Source organism: Lates calcarifer, linkage group LG23 (genome assembly GCF_001640805.2).
Source record: "Lates calcarifer isolate ASB-BC8 linkage group LG23, TLL_Latcal_v3, whole genome shotgun sequence".
Lineage (NCBI taxonomy): Eukaryota > Metazoa > Chordata > Actinopteri > Centropomidae > Lates > Lates calcarifer.
In genome coordinates this window covers 4,741,267-4,764,116 of record NC_066855.1, presented here as the reverse complement: position 1 = coordinate 4,764,116, position 22,850 = coordinate 4,741,267, and the positions used below count along the sequence as shown (strand labels likewise).

General features: G+C 43.5%; 3 protein-coding genes and 1 non-coding gene across 7 annotated transcripts in view; 3 read left to right on the top strand and 1 right to left on the bottom strand.

Annotated features, from left to right (window-relative positions):
• faap100 (FA core complex associated protein 100) overlaps positions 1-19,812 on the bottom strand; it is a 78,314-nt gene extending 58,502 nt beyond the window's left edge. For 3 of the 4 annotated variants that reach the window (XR_007809187.1, XM_051066279.1, XM_018672467.2), the window contains exons 1-6: positions 19,343-19,812; positions 19,130-19,248; positions 18,139-19,049; positions 17,877-18,033; positions 16,828-17,776; positions 16,608-16,712 (exon numbers count right to left, since the gene is read on the bottom strand). Coding sequence is in view for 3 of the 4 variants with exons in the window: in XM_051066279.1 (XP_050922236.1) it covers positions 16,608-16,712; positions 16,828-17,776; positions 17,877-18,033; positions 18,139-19,049; positions 19,130-19,248; positions 19,343-19,498 (2,397 nt within the window). In the remaining variant the exon portion in view is untranslated. Of the gene's footprint in view, positions 1-14,342; positions 15,965-16,607; positions 16,713-16,827; positions 17,777-17,876; positions 18,034-18,138; positions 19,050-19,129; positions 19,249-19,342 lie in introns of those variants that run through there. The other variant, XM_051066278.1, reaches the window with a different exon arrangement.
• Positions 3,938-14,203, top strand: fscn2b (fascin actin-bundling protein 2b, retinal). The gene is given in 7 exon segments (XM_051066281.1): positions 3,938-4,532; positions 4,681-5,196; positions 5,198-5,408; positions 11,189-11,345; positions 11,962-12,155; positions 12,216-12,386; positions 12,519-14,203. Coding segments are annotated over 7 exon segments (1,548 nt in total). The 5' UTR covers positions 3,938-4,439; the 3' UTR covers positions 12,725-14,203.
• On the top strand, positions 14,188-14,282 carry trnai-uau (transfer RNA isoleucine (anticodon UAU)). The gene is made up of 2 exons: positions 14,188-14,225; positions 14,247-14,282. It is a non-coding gene; the product is annotated as a tRNA-Ile (tRNA).
• Positions 19,813-19,979: 167 nt separating the features above from the next.
• On the top strand, positions 19,980-22,780 carry birc5a (baculoviral IAP repeat containing 5a). The gene is made up of 4 exons (XM_018672480.2): positions 19,980-20,200; positions 20,882-20,991; positions 22,152-22,259; positions 22,469-22,780. The coding sequence occupies exons 1-4, from the start codon at positions 20,093-20,095 to the stop codon at positions 22,581-22,583; spliced, it is 441 nt and encodes a 146-aa protein (XP_018527996.1). The 5' UTR covers positions 19,980-20,092; the 3' UTR covers positions 22,584-22,780.
• Positions 22,781-22,850: the final 70 nt, after the last annotated feature.

The window sequence follows — 22,850 nt, the reverse complement described above, 5'->3', positions numbered from 1 at the left end:
ATGTAGGAGGGGGTGTCTGAGAGAGTAAGGGTGGGTGGGAGTGTGTGTGTGGTGGGGTGGGGTGGGGGTACGCCGTGGGGTATGAGGCAGCACCCCGCAGTCCCAAGTAATGGCAGAATAGAACTTAATAGGGTAGAAAAAGGCTGGAGGCTGTTAACTCAGAAACGGTCATTTTGAATTCCCCATTCTCTCCCTCAGTCACTCCTCTCTCCCTCATCCCTTCTTCCATGCACCCTCTATATCTTTAACTTGGTTTCTCATTCCTGTCTGTCTGTGTAATTTGCCGATTTTCCCTCCATCTCCCATCACCCCTGTCTCCCACCGTTCCCCTTCCTTCCCCCAGTCCCTTTCACCTCCTTCCTCATCTGCTCCATCTTTTCCTCTCCTCCTATCTTGCACCCCTACCTCCTCCCATCCTTCCTTCCCTGCCTCACCTCCCTCCCTCCCTCCTCCTCCCTCTGTGTCTCCTTGGAGGAGGTGTAATGATAGCTATTTGAGTATCATCAGAGGACCGCTGTAATGGCTTCTAAAGCACCATCCTATGGTTGCCACGGTGAACCTGGCACAGCCACCTTCCCAGAATAAAGGGTGTGTGTGTGTGTGGGGGGGGGGGGGGGGGTACAGGGAGAGCGAGAGAGAGAGAAAGAAAAAAAAAAACATCTGGTTGGCTATCGACAGGCGTCACCGTGCCGACGGCAGCGGGAGTGCTGGCACATCAGCAGACGATGACGCAGCCCCCGGGGGCCACAGAGAGCGAGCTAATGATGCGTGGGATAGGATACATATGAGGAGGAAGTACAGTAATAGTGATAATAGTGATACTAATGAAAATAATAGCACTGATAACAATAACAGTATATGACTTTTTTGATTTGTGAGCAGCATGTCTGTCTCCCCCTCCTTCCCCCCTACTCTCTGCAGTGTGTTTTATATTTGTGTGTGTGTGTGTGTGTGAGTATGCACATGTGTTTGTGTGTGAATTTGTGGTTGTATTAAAGAAAGAGAGAGAGATAGAGAGAGATAGGGGTTGTATGCAAATATAATGAGTTACAATCCTTTCTTTTACTGTAAAGATAAAGAGTATTGAGTGCTCAGAATGAATTACGTATGCACACACAGACACACATGCATGATGCAGCTCCTCTTACCGATAGGAGATCAGATGGCTTGTCCAAGTAGCGGAGCAGAGTGAACGTTTATAGTGAAGTGATTTCATCCACATCATTAAGCGTGTATAAGAAGACACTAGAGGGGTTTTTAAATTGCTTTTGTCCAGACAGATTTGATAAAGTCTGCATGAAACTGCAAACTCATTGTACTCTATTGCTATTGCCCTTCAATTCTCCTTTAATGTCTTCGTTTGAATGGCAGCTGTCAAGTCAATTGACTCGAACAACTCTCAAATCTTGAAGATGAGTTTGCTGGACTGTAAGGGACCTGTGCTGGACCTCACTGTCTGCAGAACAGGTACGCCCTCTGTAGGTTAAGCAGAGAGCCCTGCATAGTACACGAGGATGAGGTGAGTCAAATTTAGGTAGTTACTTTGAATACCCATCAGTTTTAATCAGGGGTTATTTTGTCTTTTATTTATCTCTCAGCAACACTCAGAAATACTAAAGTTGTCCTCCCCTTATTGTGACTAATCACTACGCTGACAACTACCTAATTGCTATGTAATAGAATATAATAGTAATATATCAGTAACCAGAATGTTTAATTAGATTAAAGTGTAATTTAACATTTTCATTAACAATGATCTAAATCTGTATAACACTGATGTGAAGGCAGTTGTTTATTACTCACAGGTGAACTGGTGGCCTTTACTAAAAAAAAATATGGCATACATATGACAGCATCTACTTAAAGTTATCATCTTTAACATTCTCATCATATCAGACTTATGGTTAGCATGTATTCTGCTATAGTTATTAAAGGTATTTATGCTCATTAGTTCCCTCTGGATAAAGTAGCTTTCATTGTCAGTGGCAGAGTCTGTCATTCATGAATCATCATCTGTACATTGCACATTTTGGAATGAAAAGTGTCACTTGCCAAATAGCCTACCTATTGAATTTATGACACAACTAATAAAACAGGAATAATTACTTCTACTAAAAGAATAAGTCATGTAACACTTTGCCAGAGCTTTGGTCTCATGCCTAATCTTCAAAATCTAATTCAAAATCTCCCACTAAAATATTCCAATTTAAATATTGTGAAGATTAAAATGATCATTTTAGACACTTGAATAAATTACCTTATATTTGGAATAGTTTTCTTTAGCCAAGCCTGTGATCTGGTTATGAAAAAACAAAGTAAAAGAAATACCCATGAAATTTAGTAAAAATGATCACAGAAAGGTTTCAGACTAGAAACAGAAAACTGATCTCAAGTCAGCGCCTCAGAAACACGGGCTGCCTATCTGCTTAGTGTTAACAGTAGTATAGAAAGGGGCTTCAGGGAACAATTACACCGCTCATGTCCTTCAGTGCCTGTGTTTGCCTGTGTGTGTGTGTGTGTGTGTGTGTGAATTTGTGTGTGACACGCATTGTTTATCACATTTTGCGTAAAGCGCAGTAGTTCAAGTCTGGGTCAGGGGGGAGTAAATCTTTGGGTGGGTGGTGTTTACTACGAACCCTGAGACCCTCTGCTGACCTTTGTGTGTGTGTTTGTGTGTGTGATGACTCGTATGTTGCCGTGGGTCAGTGAGTCTATGTGTATGTTTATGGTCATTGACAAGCGGGAGGTGGAGGGGGCGGGGGGGTGGCGTGTGTGTGTGTGTGTGTGTGTGTGTGTGTGTGTGTGTAGATTAGCCAGGTTGGGATGATTGGGTTGAGGATTAGATGGATTCAGGAACAGACACGTCTGTTTACTTTGCGAAGAAGACTTATAATAGGCTGATTGGCAAGGTTGATTACTCACACACACACACATATGCCAGCCCACTTGCTGCACACACACATTCATTTAAAACCCCCATACACTGATTAGGTTGTTATTGTTGCCTTTACAACACCTGCCATCTCTTGTCCCTTTGCTTGTCTCCCAAATTCAGATGTAAAGTCCGAGTCCCTCAGCTTCTCAGACACATTTCCCATTAGGACTGATCCAGAGAGCTTGCAATCAGAGAAGGTGTGTAACTAAATCCCCCAGCATAGGCAGGTAAGGGGAGCTGCACTCAGGCAACTACCCCAAAGGCATGGGGAGCGCTCTGGTTACCCGGCAATGTGTGTGTATGTGTGCATTGTTTCTGCTTACCTGTCTTTATGTGTCACAGAAAGAGGCGAAGTGCAGAGCTCAGAATAAAGCGCAGAGGCAGAGAAAGGCAGGATTATACACATGGCAGGTTAGAGAAAGGCAGTGAGAGAGAGAGGAGAGGATGGGAGGAAAAAGCGACAGGGAGAGGCTTAAGATTACAGAGGCGAGCACCCTTTGTTGCTGAGTTCAGTTGTGATGGACGGCTTATGTTCAGGGAAAGAGTGAAGGAGTCCTTCAGTGCAACACCATAAAATTTGCAGGACTTGCTGAGGATGTTCTTCTTCGTTGATCAAACTTTTGTCTGACAAACAGGGAACCTGGACTTGAAGATAGGTGAAGCAGAGTATTCGATGTGAGCGAAAGAGAGGCAAAAACAAAACCCCAGAGAAGTCTAGTCTGGGGGTGGGGGGTGGGGGTGGACCAAGTGATTGAGCCTTCAGGGTGAATAACAAGTCAAGCAAGAGCAGGATCAAGGGAGGACGAGAGAAGCACTGTTCAACAGGAGGGGGAGAGAGAAAGAGGGGAGAGGGTCGGCTGCAGAAGTGGAGATAAGCAGTCGAGACCAAAATTAGTCTACAGCGGAAGAGAGCTTGATGCCGGACTGAAGAGAGATCAAGGTTGACTCAAGTCTTTGCTGCCTCTAACCTGATTAAGGAGAAGAGAGGTGGTGGTGGTGGTGGTGGTGGTGGTTGAGGCAAGCTTGGAGACCTGATCAACAGAACGCGAGAGCCGGGCAAAGAGAGGGAGAAAGAATTACAAGAGGACGCCTGTTGAGAGAAGCCTCTTAAGTCTGGGAGCTGGAATTAGAGCCACAGAAACTGCAGAGGGGAAGCCACAAAACCACAGTAAGTAAATTAGGAGGCTGTGGCTGGAAAAATGTATAATAAAGCCCCGGGCGGGGGAAGGAATTTGTGGTCATAGGAGTGCTTTATGTACTGTACCTTAATGAATCGATTTCCTGTCTCTAAAACGTTTGCATTTCATCATTCTCCATAACATCATTTCCTTCCTTATTCCTGACCTTTTTAAAACTCCTTATTCCACCTTTTTTAGGCACATCCTTCAGTTTTGCATCCAATGTCACATCTATTTACCCCTCTATTTCTTGTTCTTCCCATCGGTAACTTGTCTCACCCATTGTTCTCCTTCTGCCTCTCACCTTCTTGAATCCACAGGTGAAGATGCCTGCTAATGGGAACCGCCCCTTGAAGCTGCAGTTTGGACTAATCAACCATGAGGGTCGCTACCTCACTGCTGAGGCCTTTGGCTTCAAGGTACATCTAATATGAAAGGAGGACTGTCACATATTTGCATGAATGTTGTAGTGCTGTTGCTCTGCCTATCGATCTGCACTGGTGCCAGGCATGAACTACCAGGCCTCTTGTAAATAAACTTCAGAGTGATGCCTTTCTTGTCTCTCAGGTGAATGCGTCAGCTCCCAGCTTAAAGAAGAAGCAGATATGGACTCTAGAGCAAGACTCCCAGGACACCCAGGTAGTCTACTTGCGCAGCCACCTGGGGCGCTACCTGGCCTCCGACAAGGACGGCAAGGTCACCTGTGAGGCCGACGGCCACAACTCAGACTGCCGTTTCCTCATCGTGGCTCAGTCCGACGGCCGCTGGGCCCTGCAGTCTGAGCAGCACCTTCGCTTCTTCGGCGGCTCTCGGGACTACCTGTCCTGCTTTGCCCAGATAATCACAGATGCCGAGCTGTGGGCGGTGCACCTGGCTCTACATCCGCAGGCCAACCTGCTGTCTGTGGCCCGCAAGCGTTACGCCCACCTCTCCATGGAGGATGGGGAGATTGCCGTGGATCTGAACATTCCCTGGGGTGTGGCGGCGCTTCTCACCCTCGTCTACCTGGACGGGAAGTATTGCTTAAAGACCTGCGACGGCCGCTTCCTCAGCAATGACGGGAAGCTCTTGACGGAGAGCGGGAGGGCCACGGCGATACACGCTAGAGCTAAAGTGTGGGAAGCTGGCCTTTAAAGACTGTGAGGGGAAGTATTTGTCTCCTATGGGGCCTACGGGCACCCTGAGGTCTGGACGCTGCTCCAAGCCAGGCAAAGATGAACTGTTTGACCTGGAGGAGAGCCACCCACAGGTGGTTCTGACGGCAGCCAATGGGCGATATGTCTCCATAAGACAAGGTAGGAAAACACAGACACATCAATAGGAGATCATATTGTCACAGATCTGATTCCTAGCTTCTTACACAGAATCTCAAAAGTCTGATTAAATGGATGGAACTTTGACCTCGGGTGCCACTGAGGGTTGTCACACAAGCCTTTAGCTGACACACACTGACCTACTCATATACATAATGAAGCAGGGGGCCACTAAATACTACAGCTACTACAGTTACTACTACTACTAACCTATATACTGTACACACTGTGCACTGATACACCCCCAGAAAACTGAGCTTATGATTCACAGGAAGTACATTAACTTGCAGACATGCTGAATATGCATGGTTAAGAGAACAGGCCACTCTCTAATGACTGACAGCTGATAAAGGATGCATGGTAATTATGGGTAATGTATTCTACACACCAACATGCATAGTTGCATCTTTCCAGGAAAACAAGATAGATGAGGCCGATATGGGAGACTATCAGCCTCATCTGGGAGACCTGAGACGAACACGTCATTTGTTTTAGGGCTGCAACTGATTTAGGTTAGTCCACTCTCGGTATTAAGTCTTACACCAATGGGTAATTTGGGTAAATGGATTTATTGTGTACCCATGTTGGGCATAACCACAGAAACAGATCTCTCACAACAATTTTCAATGAATGAGTTTTAATGTCGTGCAAAAAATTAATGTTGTCAAAGATGCCGTTGTATTCCCGAAATGGTGAAAAGTCCATTAGGGTAGAGTAGAGTAGGGTATTGTTTTCCTTTTCTTTTAACAAATAATCTATCATAAACGGTGCTCTTTTTGAAAACCCCCGCTCTCACTGCCTCTCAAATGTACCTCCAGGCTTTGTTGGGTAATGGTGTTAACACTTTACGCTTTTGGCCGCCGGGCTTACCGAAACAGCTGCTTGTAACCTATATGCTGCACTGTAATTCTCTGTTGATGCTGTATTATGTATTTACTCTTCAGCCTTGCGACAGGGCTGTTGGAGTGCGTTATTTGATCAGCATGACACCACAATACTATACTGATGGATTACACCTGCTGCACATTGGCTTCAAAGTTATTTCTTCTTAAAAAACACGGTTGAATTTCTTCAGTTTGATCAGTTTTAAAAACTGTAAAAATTGTAATTGTGAGTGTCACATTACACCTCACCAGAGGTGCACTACAAGTAGTTGCCAAGAGTTTCAATAGCTTATGGTCAAAAGGGTTTGCTGGTCTGATTTGAAACTGGATTTGGGGTGGATTAGCGTACACCAACAGTGCTTGTCAGCATACTTGGCCATGACACCCATCTGCAGCCTGCAGATTCTTGTCTGCAGGCTTGAGTTACTTCAGCCCTGGGTGCTGTAATTGAATCTCTAACTGCTCATTGTTCCTGGTTAGCAGTGGGAGCTTTAGGCAGAAACCAAACGACTGGGAGCACTGTACACTGAGCAATACGGTGAAGTGTAAAACACACATACAGTACGAAGAGGACCATAACATATACGTGCACACAAGTGAATTCACACACAAAGAAACACTTGCAGCATGCTCTCCTCCTTTCTCTCATCTCTCTCTCTACACTTGTTACACACAAACAAAAGCTTTATCTTTCTCCATCACGCTCGCCCACACACAACCGCACCGTCCTGCTATGGCGAGTGGTGAAGTGAGGTGTGTTGAATTATTGATGAAGTTGGCCCCTGTTCCTGGAAGGCAAAGGGGGGGGGGGGGGGGGGGGGTCTGCTTTCAGAAACCCAAGCTGCTTCTCACCTGGGGCCACAGCTTCTAACCCGCTAATCTAACCGGCTAACCCCCGGCCTCAGTCTGCGCCTGTGTGCCACTGGAAATCAACACACAGTCAAAGAGAGAGTCAATATGACTGATTATAGCAACATATGACACTGCAAAACAGTCACATCGAGGTACAAGATTAGATTTTTTCGTCATAGCTTTACCTACCATTACCTCATTTACAGCTTACAATGAACAAAGAAGCCTGCATTCACCAACTTTTCTTACCAGTGGACAAGCTTGTTAAACGCAAAACATGCTAACACTGAAAAAATGTACATTAGGTGAAAAGTTGAACTGATAAATTAGACTAAAGGTGGGATAAAACAGGAAATCCTAGTGCCTCAGAATTGTTGAGCACTTGTGTAAATACACCTTATTATCCTCTACCTCTGGGTTTGACATGATGATTTAAGGAAAGGGAGAATGGAAAGCAGAGAAGGGAGGATACAGGCGTAGGAGGATTCTCAAAGGACATTAGGACAATAGTAGTATACGTGGAGACAGGTGGACTCTTCATCCTCCCTAATGTCCATTGTGTTTTTCCTCATAAATTAGCACCTTTGTTCCATGCTCCATTTAGTGCAGAGGAGTTACATTGGCTATCTATTTTACAGTGTAGCAGATGTGCAGTAAGAGTGTAAGTATAAGTGTCTTTGTTCACAACAGTGCAATGCAATTCTGTATTTTCCAGCAGCCCCAAGTTCTTTATTGTGTGTTTGTGTGTGTGTGCCTCAGTGTGTGATGTAGATCTGTCATCATGTCTCTCATCACCTCCCTGTGTTCCTCGGCTCTAAGTGGTCCACTCTGCCCCGAAAGTGAAGGGGAGATGATAGTCCAAAGACATATACTTTCCATTAACACACATGTGAACATGCACACGCATATTATACATACAAACACAGGCACATACACAATGCATTCACGCACAGGCACATACACACAGACACACACACACACACAGAGAGAGAGAGAGACCAGGAACAGATAAGTGAAGAGAAATAATGAAGGGACTGAATTAAAAGCAACAGAAAATGCAGTTGTGAAGGATGGAGGATTGGGAGAAAGGAAAATAGAGGATAGGGGGATAGTGGCATCAGCTTACTATTAATAATAGATGTCAGAGCCATCTATCGCTGATGGATTAGTTAGGCCTGCTCCACTTGCAGGCTGCAGGTAGGACAACACCAGAAAGTGGAGCTGGATCTGGGGTCTGATCCAAAATGTGGCACCACTGAAACTATCTGTGTGTGCACCTGTGAGCTCTGCTGCATAGTTTATCAGTGATCATGGCTATGATGACAACATCTTATTGCGTATGCTTGACCAACTCGTGTGTCAAAGATGGTCATCAACACAGCTATTGATATCCTCAGATTCCTGGCTTGGATTTCACTGTATCTAATCTCTTTCTCAGCGGTTCTCTTTTTCTTTCTCTTCCCCCATCCTTCTCTCCTTCCTCTGTCTCCTCTTCTCTCATCTATCAGATAGCTGTGAGGTCCCAGCTGAGCCCCGTCTGAGGATCATTTCTGGGTTGAATTAGTGTGAAATGGACACATGGAATAGGTAGACAAAGCATGACATTGAGTCGGGATGAGAGAGAACGAGAGTGATGGGCCCCCAGGCATAGGTGCAGAGTGGAGGGGCAGAAATTTATGCTTCAAATGCACTTAAGATCAATGATAATTTAACCAGTTGTAAGACCTCACGATACCTAGTTTATCGGGTGTGAATAAGATGTGATTAAAGCGCCCTGGTAGCTCAGTAACCATGACATCTTTGTTGCATGTCATCTCCTTTCTCCTTCCTCCAGTCTGCATCTACAGTCAGATATCAAATTGAAGAAACCCCGTCTAAGGAATCTTAACAGATAAGATACGCTGTTTAAAATCATCGTCTATGGCTGAAAATTTAAATTGAAAAAAACTGCTGTAACCAGGCCCTTCAGACTGATGTGTGAATCTGCATCTGTGTTGGATTATGCAGATGTAATTTATATGCATACATCCGTCAGTGGCCTTAAACCACTAGAGTGTATCACAGTTATACTAGTGATATACCAAGACCCACATCACCATAAAATGTAGGACCGCGCTAAGGACATGCAGACAATATCTTTGTCTTGTGCTGTTTTTTAACCAGGCAAGGTTATTTCAACTCATCTCAACAACTAGTGTGTGGATTTACATGAAATTCTGTACCGAGGTTCATCATCCACAAATGTTTAATTTGTCATTGGTCATAATAGTTTGCTTTATAACCAAATACCTGCATATCTTATGACCAAATTAGCAAATGTTAGCATGCTAATATCCTAAAGTATGAATAGCTGAAAATAGTAAAACATTCTCCAAAAAATCTAAATGTTAGAGTCGTCACTGTTGTTGATAAGAATCGTTTGATCCATTGATGATGAACAAGCCATTTAGTGCAGATACATTTTACATTTTTATGACGTGGTTTCTGCATTAGATTATTCCTGGCTATGGTCATTGCTTGTGCGTTGAGAGGGGCTGGTAATTATCTGTACATCCTGCTAAGTGTGGACCATAAAATCCTCAGGTCTTTTCCTGTTTTTCCTTTATTCTTTTATTGAGGAGATTGAGGGATTGGATGGTTAGCACTCGAAAGCTGATTATATCAGAGCCCTGCAGTGAAGAGGGCAGATAGGCAGAGCCGGAGGTGGGGCGATGGTGGGAGGCGGCGGTTTAGGGGGTCAGGGATAAGGAGGGAGAGATGGGGGAGGGGAGGAAGTTAGAAAAGGATGACCGGGGGAGATAAGAAGGGGGTGAAGCACACAGATCAGTGTTGTTAAAGGATTAAGAAAATGTATCTGGGATATTCTGGGATGCATCTAATTTAGGATTTAACCCTCTGCAACCTGTCTGTTAGTGGCATGACAAATTATTGTTTTCTTTGCCAGCAACATGTTGAGTTGGATGAAAATATTCCAATCGGACTGCTTTAATGTCAGAGCTTCTTACATGTGCATAAATGACATTGCAAGAGTGAGGTTGGTACTAAAGTCGCTTGTTCATCTGAAATTCAAAGCCAAACCATCCAACAAAAGCAGAGAGGGAGGGTGTCACTACATTTGTGTTTGCGCATGTGTTTCTCACGTGTTTGACACCAATGCTTTTGCATGTGGTAGCAGTGGAAATGCTAAAATAATTGGTTTCTATAAAATATCTGTCAGTCAAACGTGTGATTTTTGTTTAGGTGTTAAGTGGTCTCAGAGTAATTGACACAGCTCTTTGTGGAGAAGGTGTCATCTCCTGTAGAGTTTGTAACGTATGTTATGGTGAGAAACACACATTCTACACATGTAGCTCGTCTCTGTAAGATTTCCCTGCATGGCCATGTTTAGTGTGTTATATTAAATTATTGTATATTCTGTTCATAAATACATCCAGAAGCCCAATCAGTAAAAATATATTGTACCCTCAGGATGGTATATGCTTACTTGGCACACCATTACAAGGGTGCAGTTTAAGAAGGAACTACTTAGGAATAACCCAGGATCAGACGTGATTACTTACTCTTTCATGCTGGGCCAAGTTAAACACAACAATACAACCTGATTAGCTGAGTTTTTGACATGCCATTGGGATTCCAGGGAGTAATTAAAGAGGTATGTAGAGGGTTCTGCTCAGTAACTGATATAAAAAGGTGCAGATGGTAGTTTGAAAGTTAGTAGAAACTTACTTTTAGCCGACCTTGTGCTGTTAAACTTATGTCCTGTACAAATCACTTAAAGGCCTTGAAACACAATCAGCGTCAGCAGCTTCTTACTATGAAAGAACTCACAATATTCTGCCAAAGTTAGAGCAGCTTTAGCTCATATTCAACATCCAACAGTGCCATTGAGAACAGACTGAAAAGGAAAGTCACGTCAATGAAAACTGTGAGCAGCAGCTGATGGATGGATTTCTCCAAACACTAAACAGTCCTCAGGTTTTCATGCTTAAGTATTAATGACAGGACATGCTTATTATGCCCCTCCAGGAGTCAGCCTTGCAGCCAATCAGGAAGATGAGACAGACATGGAGACATTTCAGATGGAGATTGACAAGGAAACCAAGAAGTGCACATTTCGCACCAGCCAAGGGAACTACTGGGCCCTGGTGGCTCACGGAGGCATCCAGAGTACTGCCACTGAAGTGTGAGTGAAAGCTCTACTATCACCTCTGCAGAGTATAAGTAAATACATCACCGATTGTATGTGTCAGTTCTACATTTTATAATACAGATGTGTTTTTCTGCACCACTACAGTATGTTCTTGCCTAAAACCTAAAAAAGTGACCTTTTCTTTATCTCACAATAAAAACAGAAATGTTCTCCTTTAATCACATGCAATCCTCCACTACTCCATGTAAACTTTGGTTTCTGGGTTTAAAAGTTATAAATGTAAATAGTCATGACTGCTTTGTAATAAATGTGAATTTCCTGACACAATGGCAGATTTATTTAAGTAATAATGCAACACTGTCAGTCATTGAAAATGTAAGTCAGCCATGGAATTTAAATGTTCTATTAATGACGCCTAAAACTGACAGGATGAAAATGACCATTGCTTGCATGCATGAGATAGCAAATAATAGCATGCTCTGAACATAATCTCACCTGTACTCAGATTTGCAGAATTTCAGTTTCTCTTATTTGACCTGCTTTATCTTGTTTAGTTTTGCATGTGCACTCAACATGTAATCACAATATTCCCAGGAGAACTTTAAGGCAGGTGAAGTCTCATCTTCTCTCTTGTGATGTTGAACTGCAGGTCAGCAAACACCATGTTTGCAGTGGAGTGGTTTGGCCACAAAGTGGCACTAAAAGCTAACAATGGAAAATATATTTGCACCAAGAAGAATGGCCAGCTTCTCGCTGTCAGTGACGCCATAGGTAAGAGACTCCCTGGTTTGGCTTTTTGTTCTTCTTTGTCTTTTACCCTCCTCTCCACTGATGTGTCTCCTCGGTTTCAGATCTACTTCTAACTTTCCTATGCTCTGATGTGTTTCTATCATTTTGCTGTCACAGGTGACGACGAGCAGCTCACTCTGAAACTGATCAACCGACCTATGCTGATCTTAAGAGGGGAAAACGGCTTTATCTGCCACCACAAGAACTCCAACACACTGGATGCCAGCAGATCTATTTACGACATTTTCACCTTGCAACACAGTAATGGGGCCTACCATATTAAAGGTCAGGGGGCACTCACTCATACAGACATCTGGAAGCAGCGAGACTCATTAGTTTTTTCCATTTCTCGCCTCTCATTTGCTTGAGTCATCAGCAGCAGATTTATACTCTGTGTTTTTGCTTTAAATCCTGCAGGTGTGGATGGTCGGTTCTGGTACGTGAACAGTGCCGGGCTGGTGTGCTCAGATGGCGAGGCCCCTGAGGATTTCACTCTGGAGCTCCTCGAGCATGGTCGCCTCGCCATCCGTGGCAAGAACGGCAAATACCTGCGTGGAGACCAAGGAGGCACGCTGAAGGGAGACGGACTCAGTCTGAGCAGCTCAGCGCTGTGGGAGTATTAATACAGTCTGGTTCAAATCTGAGGCCCGTGATGAATGAACTTAAACCTGCTGGCATTTCATTCCATGTTTTTCCTCCTTCCTGCTGCAAAGAGGCTGCAACAGAGGACTAAAGGACAATACAGGCAGGAGAAAGAGGAAGAGGAATTGACCGTGGATAATCAGCCAAGAGAAGTCTTGATGAAGTGAACAATGTTTTGAGAGAGCGCTTGATCTCAAGACAAAATTGGTGTGACTGAACATTAGAGTTTTTGTGTTGTTCCTTTAGAAGTATTTGCTGCAAGATCAAATGAATGTCTGACACTTAAGAAATAAAGACATGTAGATTTTCCAGTATTCTTTCAGACATGTAAAACCAAGCATCAGTGTGACATAAAACCATCTTTTCAGTCCTATCCCTGCCTTTATCGCCCCAGCCTTTCTACAACACCGTACAGGTGTTACATTAGTAACAGCCAAGGTGTCACTCATCCAGTCTAGTCTAGTCCAAGAGCTACGGTGACTCAGGGTGCCATTTGAGACTGACATAGCCACCGTTAGGAGTGACGTCACCTTTTGGAGGAGTTCAAGTCATTAGCATGGTATCATTGTCTGAGGATGTTTATTTGCAGAGAAGAATTACTGGGGTTTCTAGTTGACACCTGAAAACAGTAACCAAGACTCATGTACATGTTAGCAGTACTAATAGGATCACTTCAAGCTGCAACTGGAGTGGGTGGATTTTTTTTCTTTTCATCATTTAGTTTTAATTTATCCTTCTGTTCTACATTTCTTCTGTCTTTTATGAACATGGAGATAATAAATAAACTAAACTTGTATGGCTGGTTATGTTTTGTTTTAGTCATGTCACATTTAACAGAAACACAAATTAATGAAACTACAGTGTTATTTTGTGAATTTAAAAACTTAATTACAGGTAAACAACACAGCAGTAAAGCTTTACATGCACCTACAACATACTCCTTAGACCTGTGGTTTCCAACCCCCCCAAACGTGAGGCTCTTTTTCTAAACTGCTGTCAGACAATTACATTGACCGCTATGATGATGCTGCACTAAACTGGAACACGTGCGTTGGGCAGATCTGAAGGTAACCTCATCATTCATCTGGTTTAGCTGCATGGAGCAATCAGGTCCAGTTCAGCACACAGCTGCAATTTAGACCCCTGTACGTTCTGGTTTAGCTGGACTCATTCTAAACCACAGTTAAGCTGGTCAGACGCCAGAGCAGCAGCCCCCCCGTGGTTCACCCACACAGCTGTTTTCACATGCTGCCTGATTAGGCCTCTTCTCATCTTCACAATTTTTCTCTGATTTTGGCGACCTCAGTAACCTCCCAGCAGAGCTCCGTCCAAATTCAACCAGAGAACAGGTCTAATTGGCCCATGTCATCAGTCTCCTTTTCCAGGAATATTTAAGTCTCAGTCCAGGTCATCTGTTCAGTGTTGATTCAAGGAAACACAACAAGCTCCAGTGGCGCAATCGGTCAGCGCGCGGTACTTATAAGACAGTAACCTGCAGAGCTGATGCCGAGGTTGTGAGTTCGAGCCTCACCTGGAGCAACAGCATTTTACCACGGTGGTCGAGGAAAAGAATCCACTGAACACACACAGAGACAGAGATCATTTTCAAACTATGACAGGATTCTCTTTAAACTTACACTAATTACTAACTAGCCAAATTAGTAAGTAACATTACATCACTTCTTTAGCATTGAATACAGAACCTGAGCAGGCTCGTGGTGCAGCTGGTCAGCACTTGCTATGGATGAACCAGTGAAGCTGAGGTTGCGAGTTCAAGCCTCACTTAGGGTAAAATCTTGGATGAGACTGACAGCTCACACTGATCACTAGTAATCAAGCAGCAGAAACACCTGCACTCTTATTTGGAGAAATAAGAAATCTCGTGGAAATCTCAGCAACAGCTCATCTTAGAACATCTACAAGAATTTTTATTTAGAGTACAAACCAGCCCAAGACATCACAGCAGTTGCACTGCATTTGGCTTTTGTGACTTTAAACAGCAGCTTAATAAGAGTGCATTGTTATCTTTCATTAGACTTTGACACCTTGAGCAAGACATAATAATATGGACTAACTATGGACCAGATTATCTTCTGACTAGGCCTGTGAGTTTTTCCTGGGATTTTCCCTCTTACCTCCACCATTTTTAACTGCCCACAGTTCAGCATCTTAACATTTTTTAAGAACATTAGGGAATTTGGTGAAATCAGATTGAGTGGGACAGCAAAGCACTGTTCACTCGTTCATCAGCTGATTGTTCAGTTCAGTTTCACCACAACTATAAAGTCACAACACTGCCATCTAATGGACAACATGTTACTTTCAGGCCAACAAGCCTTAAACGTTAAGTTGTGGTAACATTACTTGTATATGTTATTTTGCTGTATGCACTAGACTACAATTACAAGCTTTAATCAAACAAATTGCTTATTTTTTCATCATGTCCTGTGTCACCTACATGTCTGAACATCAGAGAACTGTGGGGTCCTTCACTCAGCTGTGCGACTATGTTTTCCCATTTAGACTGTAGCTGCATGTACTTTTACTCCATCTGATTTGCAAATTGAAATTGAGCACACGTCAACAAAGAACGATTATGTGGTTAACCATTATTATTAGAGCCGTAGAACATGTACATGAGCAAAAATTAATAATGAAAAATGATGAGTTGAGCATGAGGATAAAATATGAAATGGTCACAGTCATTTACAGTGACAAGAAAGGTGTATTTACAGTGGCAATTATTATGGACACTATTTCTCAATCAGCTGCAAAGACAGAACACCGGACAAGGTTGAGGGCAGCAGTGTGGGTTCAGTATTAAATTATAAGTAGAGGATTTTCTCTGAGTTCTCGGTAAACACTGAGAAGAGATCGCGTCATCTGCCCCGTGGACGCGCCCACGCCAAAAGACCCTGAGATTCGACTTTGCTGGATCTGCTGTAACAGGCGCTGACATGAGAGGGGGAGGGGGGAAAAAAAAGAAAGTTTAAGAAGAGATAACACCGCCACAGATGTATTAGACCTGAAGACAATAATAAAAAAGCTGGGTGTATCTCTGTAGTCTTATATAATGAGAATAACTGTTAGTTGAAGGCCCTAATGAGCAAAATTTAGTTTATGACGGTCTCACCTCAGGCCCGCTGCAGTGCCTGTCTTAAACCTAAACTCTGAACCCTCATTGTGGAAGCAGCCCTCTCAGGAGCAATCTGCAGCAGAGTCTGTGTCAAGGAACAGAGCAACACGTGGAAGAGAAGGAATTTCAAATAAAACTCTTTCATGAGTTCATCTAAAAGCAAGAATGTAAAACAGGATTCTCGAGCCTGGTGACGTCAGACTGAGTCGAGGGTCTAGTTACAGCTGAAATCATGAAAAAATTCTGTGATAAAAGAAAGACTGAAGTCTCTCTGGAAACGGTCCACATTGTCAAAGAGAACCAAACTGCTGCATGAGAACCTAAATAGCCAAATACAACAGCGTCTGCAACAAAGGGTGGAGGAATTCAAGAAATACCAACACCAAGAAACTGTTCCATGTCATGACAGTGATTAAAAGCTCTCCCTATCTGCAGAGCATACAGCCAGCTGCAGGGGGCTCCTCTCTCAATCTACAGCTTGCACCAAACTCTGTGTTTTTATCTTTCTTTTTTTTACCAGCTCAAATCAAAGCAGAACATCGACTGCCTCAAGCTGCATCTGTTCCAAGTTTGTTTTGGAATCAACATTTTGCAGCAAAGTGTCAAGTCTTTCGAATGCAAATGTACCACAGAACTTATAGGTATAACATGAGAAATTATAACAACAGCTCACTGTAAGTTTCCCTGAAGTGTTAGAGAAGTAACAGTGTGTGTGTGTGTGTTTGTACCTGTATCCGGCGCAGCACAGCATGGTGCAGTCCACACACTGCTGCTATAGATGAGCTCTCTATCTGGACCTCTATTGCTCTCAGGGACTCTTCTCCTACATTAACCTGGAGAACAAAGGAGCCAATAAACAACACTTATCTTCTTTTTTCAAATCATTCATATATATTAGATAAAATATTCAGGGTGCCTGTATCAATGTAATGTTAGATCATGGTTTACCTCTTTTGCAGTCAGTTTGACGGTGTCTCCAGTTGGACCTCGAGCATGAACAACTGAGCTGCTCAGGACAAATCTGTCTCCTTGGTGTCCCATCTTCACTCCCTCAGGACTTTCATACAACAACCAGTCCAGCAGAGAAGAGCAGAGGTTTTGAGGAGTCGACTTTGGCCCCCGAGGGTCCAAATCTGAGCTTTTCAACACAAGTGTATCCCTGAGTAACTCTGATGACACCCGCACACTCGCTGAACACTGCTCTCGCTCAGCCTTTGAAGCACCTTCTCCTCCTCCCTCCCCTCGTCCCGCACACCTGCTCCGGTGAGAGTTTAAAAACGCCTGGACGGTATCTGTTGTGATGTTGCTGGACTGAGATGTGGCATTTCTGCTGATGGGATGCATTGTGGGACTGTTCACCTGCAGGGTGTGCAACCAATCTACTGTCAGTGTGTTCAGGGGTAAACTGATACAGCTGCTCTGCAAGGAGGGAAGGTGTGCCGTCTCCTCCTCTCCTAGGAGGCTTGAGAGTGAGAAGATGAGTGAACAGCTTACTCTCATAGGAAAGGATGTGTCGCCTGCAGCTGATAGGGGCAGCGATACTTCTAATGTTTCCCCCGGATTGAGATTATGGAATGGGAATGAAAAATTTGTGGAGGAGCTTTCCCCTTCTGCGCTGGATGAGTAGGAAAGAGGAAACACAGTGATGCTCAGCGTCCAGCCTTGTTCCAACACATAAGGGCTTGAGTTATCCAGGACACATGTCAAGTTCAGGGAGTCTTTTTGGAGCAATCTGCTCCATCTAGTCTCAGCATAACATCTGATTTGCTTCTCCTGCATGGGAAGATGCTCTTCACTGTTTTTATTGGCTAACAGCAGGAAGCTGATGTTGAGCACATGATTCAGGTGCCTCAGAATCTGGTTTTTGGATTTGATGGCAGTTTTTAGCACTGATGCTCTAAAGGATAGCAAAGGAAACCACATTTATGTCAACAGAAAGGTCATGGTAAGTATAGGTTTCATTTATAGTGCTGTATTATCAAAAAGGAATCATGTACCTTTCACAAACATCCCCAATAGCAGAGAGGAGATCCCTGACGCTGCGGCCCACCTGTGTGGAAGGCAGATTGGACGAGCCTGCGTCCTCTCTCCCTGCAGGTAGAATAATCCTCTGTAGCTGCCCTCTAATCGTCAGCCCCAGCAGCTGAACATCTCCTGGTATGTGAGACAAATTTCAAAAGAGAGGAAAAGCAAATTCTTTAGTCTTAAGAGTACACACAGAGACATATACTAAGATACAAGATAGAGGCAGTCACTCACCTGTAGTGTTGAGTGCAGGTGCAGCCAAGGCGATAACTCTACACACATTTAAACTGGTGGGGCTCTGGAAGGCAGCAGCAGTCTTTCTGGATGTTTCCCCATCCCTTTCCTTGCCTTCTCTCCATGATGATCCCTCTGATAGATCCAGCACCAACAGGTCTGAACCAGTGCTGTAGTAAAGATGGTGTTCGTCCACAAAGCTGCACACCACGGGACCCGGCACGCACCCCTCAATAAAACCAGCCATGTCGCCCCCTCCCTCTGGCTCTCCCTTGTCGGTCTTCATCAGCACCACTCTCCCCTGTTCGCCCACTGCAACCAAACACCGTGCAAGCCCTGGACCTGTTTCCATGACAACAGATGCTCCGACAAATACGACCGGCTGCTCGAGGCTGCGCAGGACTCGGAGCTGTGATCCTGGGAGACGCAGAGGGAGGAAACACAGGCGTCCATCTGGCAGGCCACAGAGGATAACCGGGGATCTGGCAAGGGCAGCGTCGATCCCAAACAGAAGTTTGAAGAGGACAGGCTCAAGGCAGAAATGACTGTCTGTTATAGTCATCTCTGATGAAGATGTGGAGGAGGAGGATGGTGATTTGGGATGACCAGGATGGACACAAACCAACACAGGCCTCCTTCTCGTTCCTGTCTGTCCCTCAGTGTCACTGTTTAAATCAGCTAAGACCTGTGGTAGTCTGAATGAACCGAGCATCTCATAGCTACTGGACTGTGTTTGTTCTGGTGTTTTGTACAGACTCAATAGCCAGGACGTGTCTCTCTGGGAAAGGATCAGGAGCACTGAGCTGACGAGGAGCAGCGATAACGCGCCTTCTTCTCCAACAACAAGGAAGTCGGAGGAGATTTTCAGCTCAGCCGGACTGGAGGATGCATCAGCTGGGGAGCTTTGAACCCTGCAGGGGCAAAAGATTGTATTAAGCGTGAGACATTCATGAATATGGTAAATTTGGATTGTGTATATCAAGGTGCACACCTGGACAGCAGAAATGGGAAGCTGATACAGTAAACTCCGCTCCTACAGGACACATAGAGCAGCTGTTTGTCATGACACTCAACCAAGTCACTCACAGGACCAGGAAACTGGAGGACAGCCTGCAGTGAAACAGCATAACACAGTCAAGAATAGAAAATGTGTGAATTTATTTTTAGCTCTGTCTATCTTTATCACTACTTAAAGTTAACGTACCCGGAGTTTTCTTTCTTGAGTACTGAAGACAAAAACTTCGTCGCTGCCAGTGCAGAGAAAAACATTTGTCCCCAAACCAAACTTGATTTTCGGTGTGTATGGTGTGCCTGAAAAGCCGAACTCTGTCCAAGTCTCAACAGCGCACCGTCCTTCCATAACCACAACACCAAAGAAGAGGAAGCCGACGTATCTGCATATGTAGCGTTAGGCAGGCACGCCGTTAACTTTACCGGAGTGAGGGATAATAAATTTGAAAGTTAATGGTGAGGCTGGACGAGGTAAACCATAACCGGTTGCTGACACGGGATAGGAAGCTCTCAGCCGAGTTCCGCGCGTCACGTTTGGACCAATAACTGCAAAGAACTACATTACCCATGAAAAAGAGGCCGAGCGGCGGATGTCAGTCTTAATACTGCTCTGCTCAAACTATGGGCTTAGTGAAAAATTTAGTTTGTCGTCTTTAAAACACAATTGGGTAAAATATATTTGTAGTTTGGTGTATTTGTGTGGCATTTAGCGCCAATAGTCCGCTCGGTCGACAATACTGGGTGGCGTACTTCCGCCTTTTCCATGTTATCCATCCACCCACGAAGAAGAAGTTGGATACCCTCGTGATCTTAGTAAGCCAATGAAAACACTGGAGGTGAACACTAGTCGAAATTTGAAAGCGTCCTTTGGCCCGGTTACTTTACGTTGTGACACACAGGCTTGGTTCACAGTTAGAGACGTTTTATTTTCACGCTAAACACAATGGATCCGTTCACCGAAGAGGACACCAACATGTATTTTTACGAAAACAGACTTAAAACGTTCGAGGGGTGGCCATTCAACGAGGATTGCACGTGTACCCCGGAGAACGTGAGTGAACGTTACAAGCGGTTAACTTTCCCATGGTTAGCTCTCGGCAGCTAGCACAACAACAATTAGCTCTGAAGCAAAAAAACATATTAAACCAAATATTCAAATGAAATCCGCCATGAAAGTTTTCAAATGGAGGTATTTTACAGCTTAGGTGTCAAATCTAACATCAAAAGTGTTGTTGCTCCTATAGTAAAGGTTGCTGTAGTTTGAGGTCAGCTAATAAAACAAGTGCTGTAGTTAGATATTGTTAAAAAATACACACACAAACAACAACAACGGAATCCTGTGTTTTTGACCGATACTGAACTTAAACGCACCTTTAACACTCTGTCAACACAATCTGAGAGTGACATCTTCACAGACTGCATTACAGACATCTTTTTGCAGTTTGTAGAGTAGCAAATCCTCACATTTAAAAGGCTGCACCTAATCGTTATTTTCATTATTCATTAACATGACAACTTCTGACTTTCTGCATGAAGCATTTGGTCTATAAAATGTCAGGAAAAAAGTTACAGTGAGCATCACAATTATCCAGAGCCATAGATGACATTTTCAAAGGTTGTTTGTCTGACAAATAGCATAATCATATGAAACGGGAAAAAAGCAGCAATTCTTCACTTTTGAAAAGCTGGAGAAAATGTCACTGTTTAAAAAAATGTTCACTTGTTTCTCCAGATGGCCAAAGCTGGCTTCATTCACACCCCGTCAGAGAACAGCCCAGACATTGCAATGTGTTTCTTCTGCCTCAAAGAGCTGGAGGGCTGGGAGCCGGAGGATGATCCAGAGTAAGATAACCACATTACTAGACTCGTGGGTCAGAAATGCAAATAAAAGGACAGGAGTTTTGTACAGCTTTATTTCTTATCAATTTAAGTTAATCATGTTGTTCTAATTAGTTTACTTCTCTAGAGAGATAGGTAGGTGTTGCATCTAAAGTAAAATGATTCAGCAGGGTAAAAAGAAAAATGACTCACCACAGCAATGAGACGACCAAATTATAAAAACAAATAAAAAAAGGTAATAATGTTGGTTGTACACATACCCATGAAAGGCTAAAGTCAAACTTTTTTAATGTAAGAGGTGGATTCAACCAAGAACGGCCAACTTTGATGTACCATAAGCAAAGATGCAAAGAATGTGTTTTTGTTTGTTTTATTATGGATCAAGCTTGAAAAAATGTGTCCCCAGGGCATCATCAAGGTTATTTTCTCAGACTGCAGAAATCTTCAGAGGACATATAGTATACAGCACAATTATTTTTACAGGCTGAGTGATATGTCACATGACTAATAAACTAAAGTGTAAAATCAATGGAGTGCCTTACAAACTTTGACAGTGTGTGGCCAAATGTGTGTGTAAGTTTGTAGAAAACAATCCACACATCCTGAGGCAGCTACATACCTCCCAGATGTTATCTGTCTCTCCACTCCATGGCTGGCTGAATAAAATCCTCCAATATGGGTTATGTGGTGATACAACTGGTGGACAAAATAACCAAAGTACTCTACAGTGTAGTGTAGTGTAGAGGGCAGTTTGCTGAATGGTTTTAAGAGTTGTTGACTCACATGTGTGAGATGTTATGAAGCACATATCCCCTTTATAAGTGTGTTTTGTTTAGTGTGTTACATAATTTTTCAGTGTTTGTGACCAACGCAGCATTATTCTGTGCATCAACTATCTGAACTCTTTGTAGCTCTGAATGTTTTATATTCATGGTCATTGAAATTGTCACTGTCATTGTGTTATTTAGTGTTTCCTCTGACAGGCAAGGGTGTAGTGAAAAACTGGACTGTTTATAAGTCATGTGATCACATTAGTTTCACAGTGGACATCTGAAACTTTACTGAAACATTCATGTCCATGTTATGTGGTACAATATACATTCCCACCATATGTTTGTGTGCACTATTTGGTCCATTAGATGTCTGTCTTGTTTTGTTTCCAGAAAGGAACACAAATCTCATTCACCATCCTGCCACTTCATTGCCCTGAAGAAGAAAATAGAGGAGATGACAGTGGAGGAATTCTTCAAACTACAGAAGGAGAGGCACAAGTTCATCAGTTGTACGTTCTGAAAATCTAATTTCTGACTTGCATAATGCACAGTTGAATCAACTGTAATGTAACACATTAGTCCAGTCTGTTCTCTCCTCTTTTTCTTATCCGTATTTTTGGCGGACACGTCTAATCAATCGCACAGCAAGACAAAATGAGAGTAAGTTCCTGTGACAAAACTAGACCTCGTCGTTGTTTCTGATTCAGACTTCATTTCCTCCACTCGCAGAACAAATCCTGCAACGAGGCCATCACCAAGTTCGAAGAAGCAGCCAAAGTGAGAAGAGCAGATATCATCAAGACGGCCATGGGAGAAGAGTGACACTTGAATGGCTGCAGATGAATGACATGGGCGGTGTGACAGAGATTAATTGCAGCTGGCAAATGATTGACTGGTTCCTCACTTTCCATGTTTCTTTCATGTGCTTTCATGTCTTCTTTGTGTTGTATCTGTCATTTTTTAAATGTTTAAATGTCCTGTTTTAATTCATTAAACTTGTTCTTTTTGGTTACCCTAAATTGTATCATCATTTTTAGGAGATGTATATTCTGATTGGAAATTTACTGATGTTCAGGTTAGTCTGAAAAT

Coding starts and splice junctions, on each gene's coding strand:
- birc5a (XM_018672480.2), top strand. CDS start 20,093: ATGGATCCGTTCACCGAAGAGGACACCAACATGTATTTTTACGAAAAC. Junction 20,201..20,881: donor GCACGTGTACCCCGGAGAAC/GTGAGTGAACGT, acceptor TTGTTTCTCCAG/ATGGCCAAAGCTGGCTTCAT. Junction 22,260..22,468: donor CTACAGAAGGAGAGGCACAA/GTTCATCAGTTG, acceptor TTTCTGATTCAG/ACTTCATTTCCTCCACTCGC.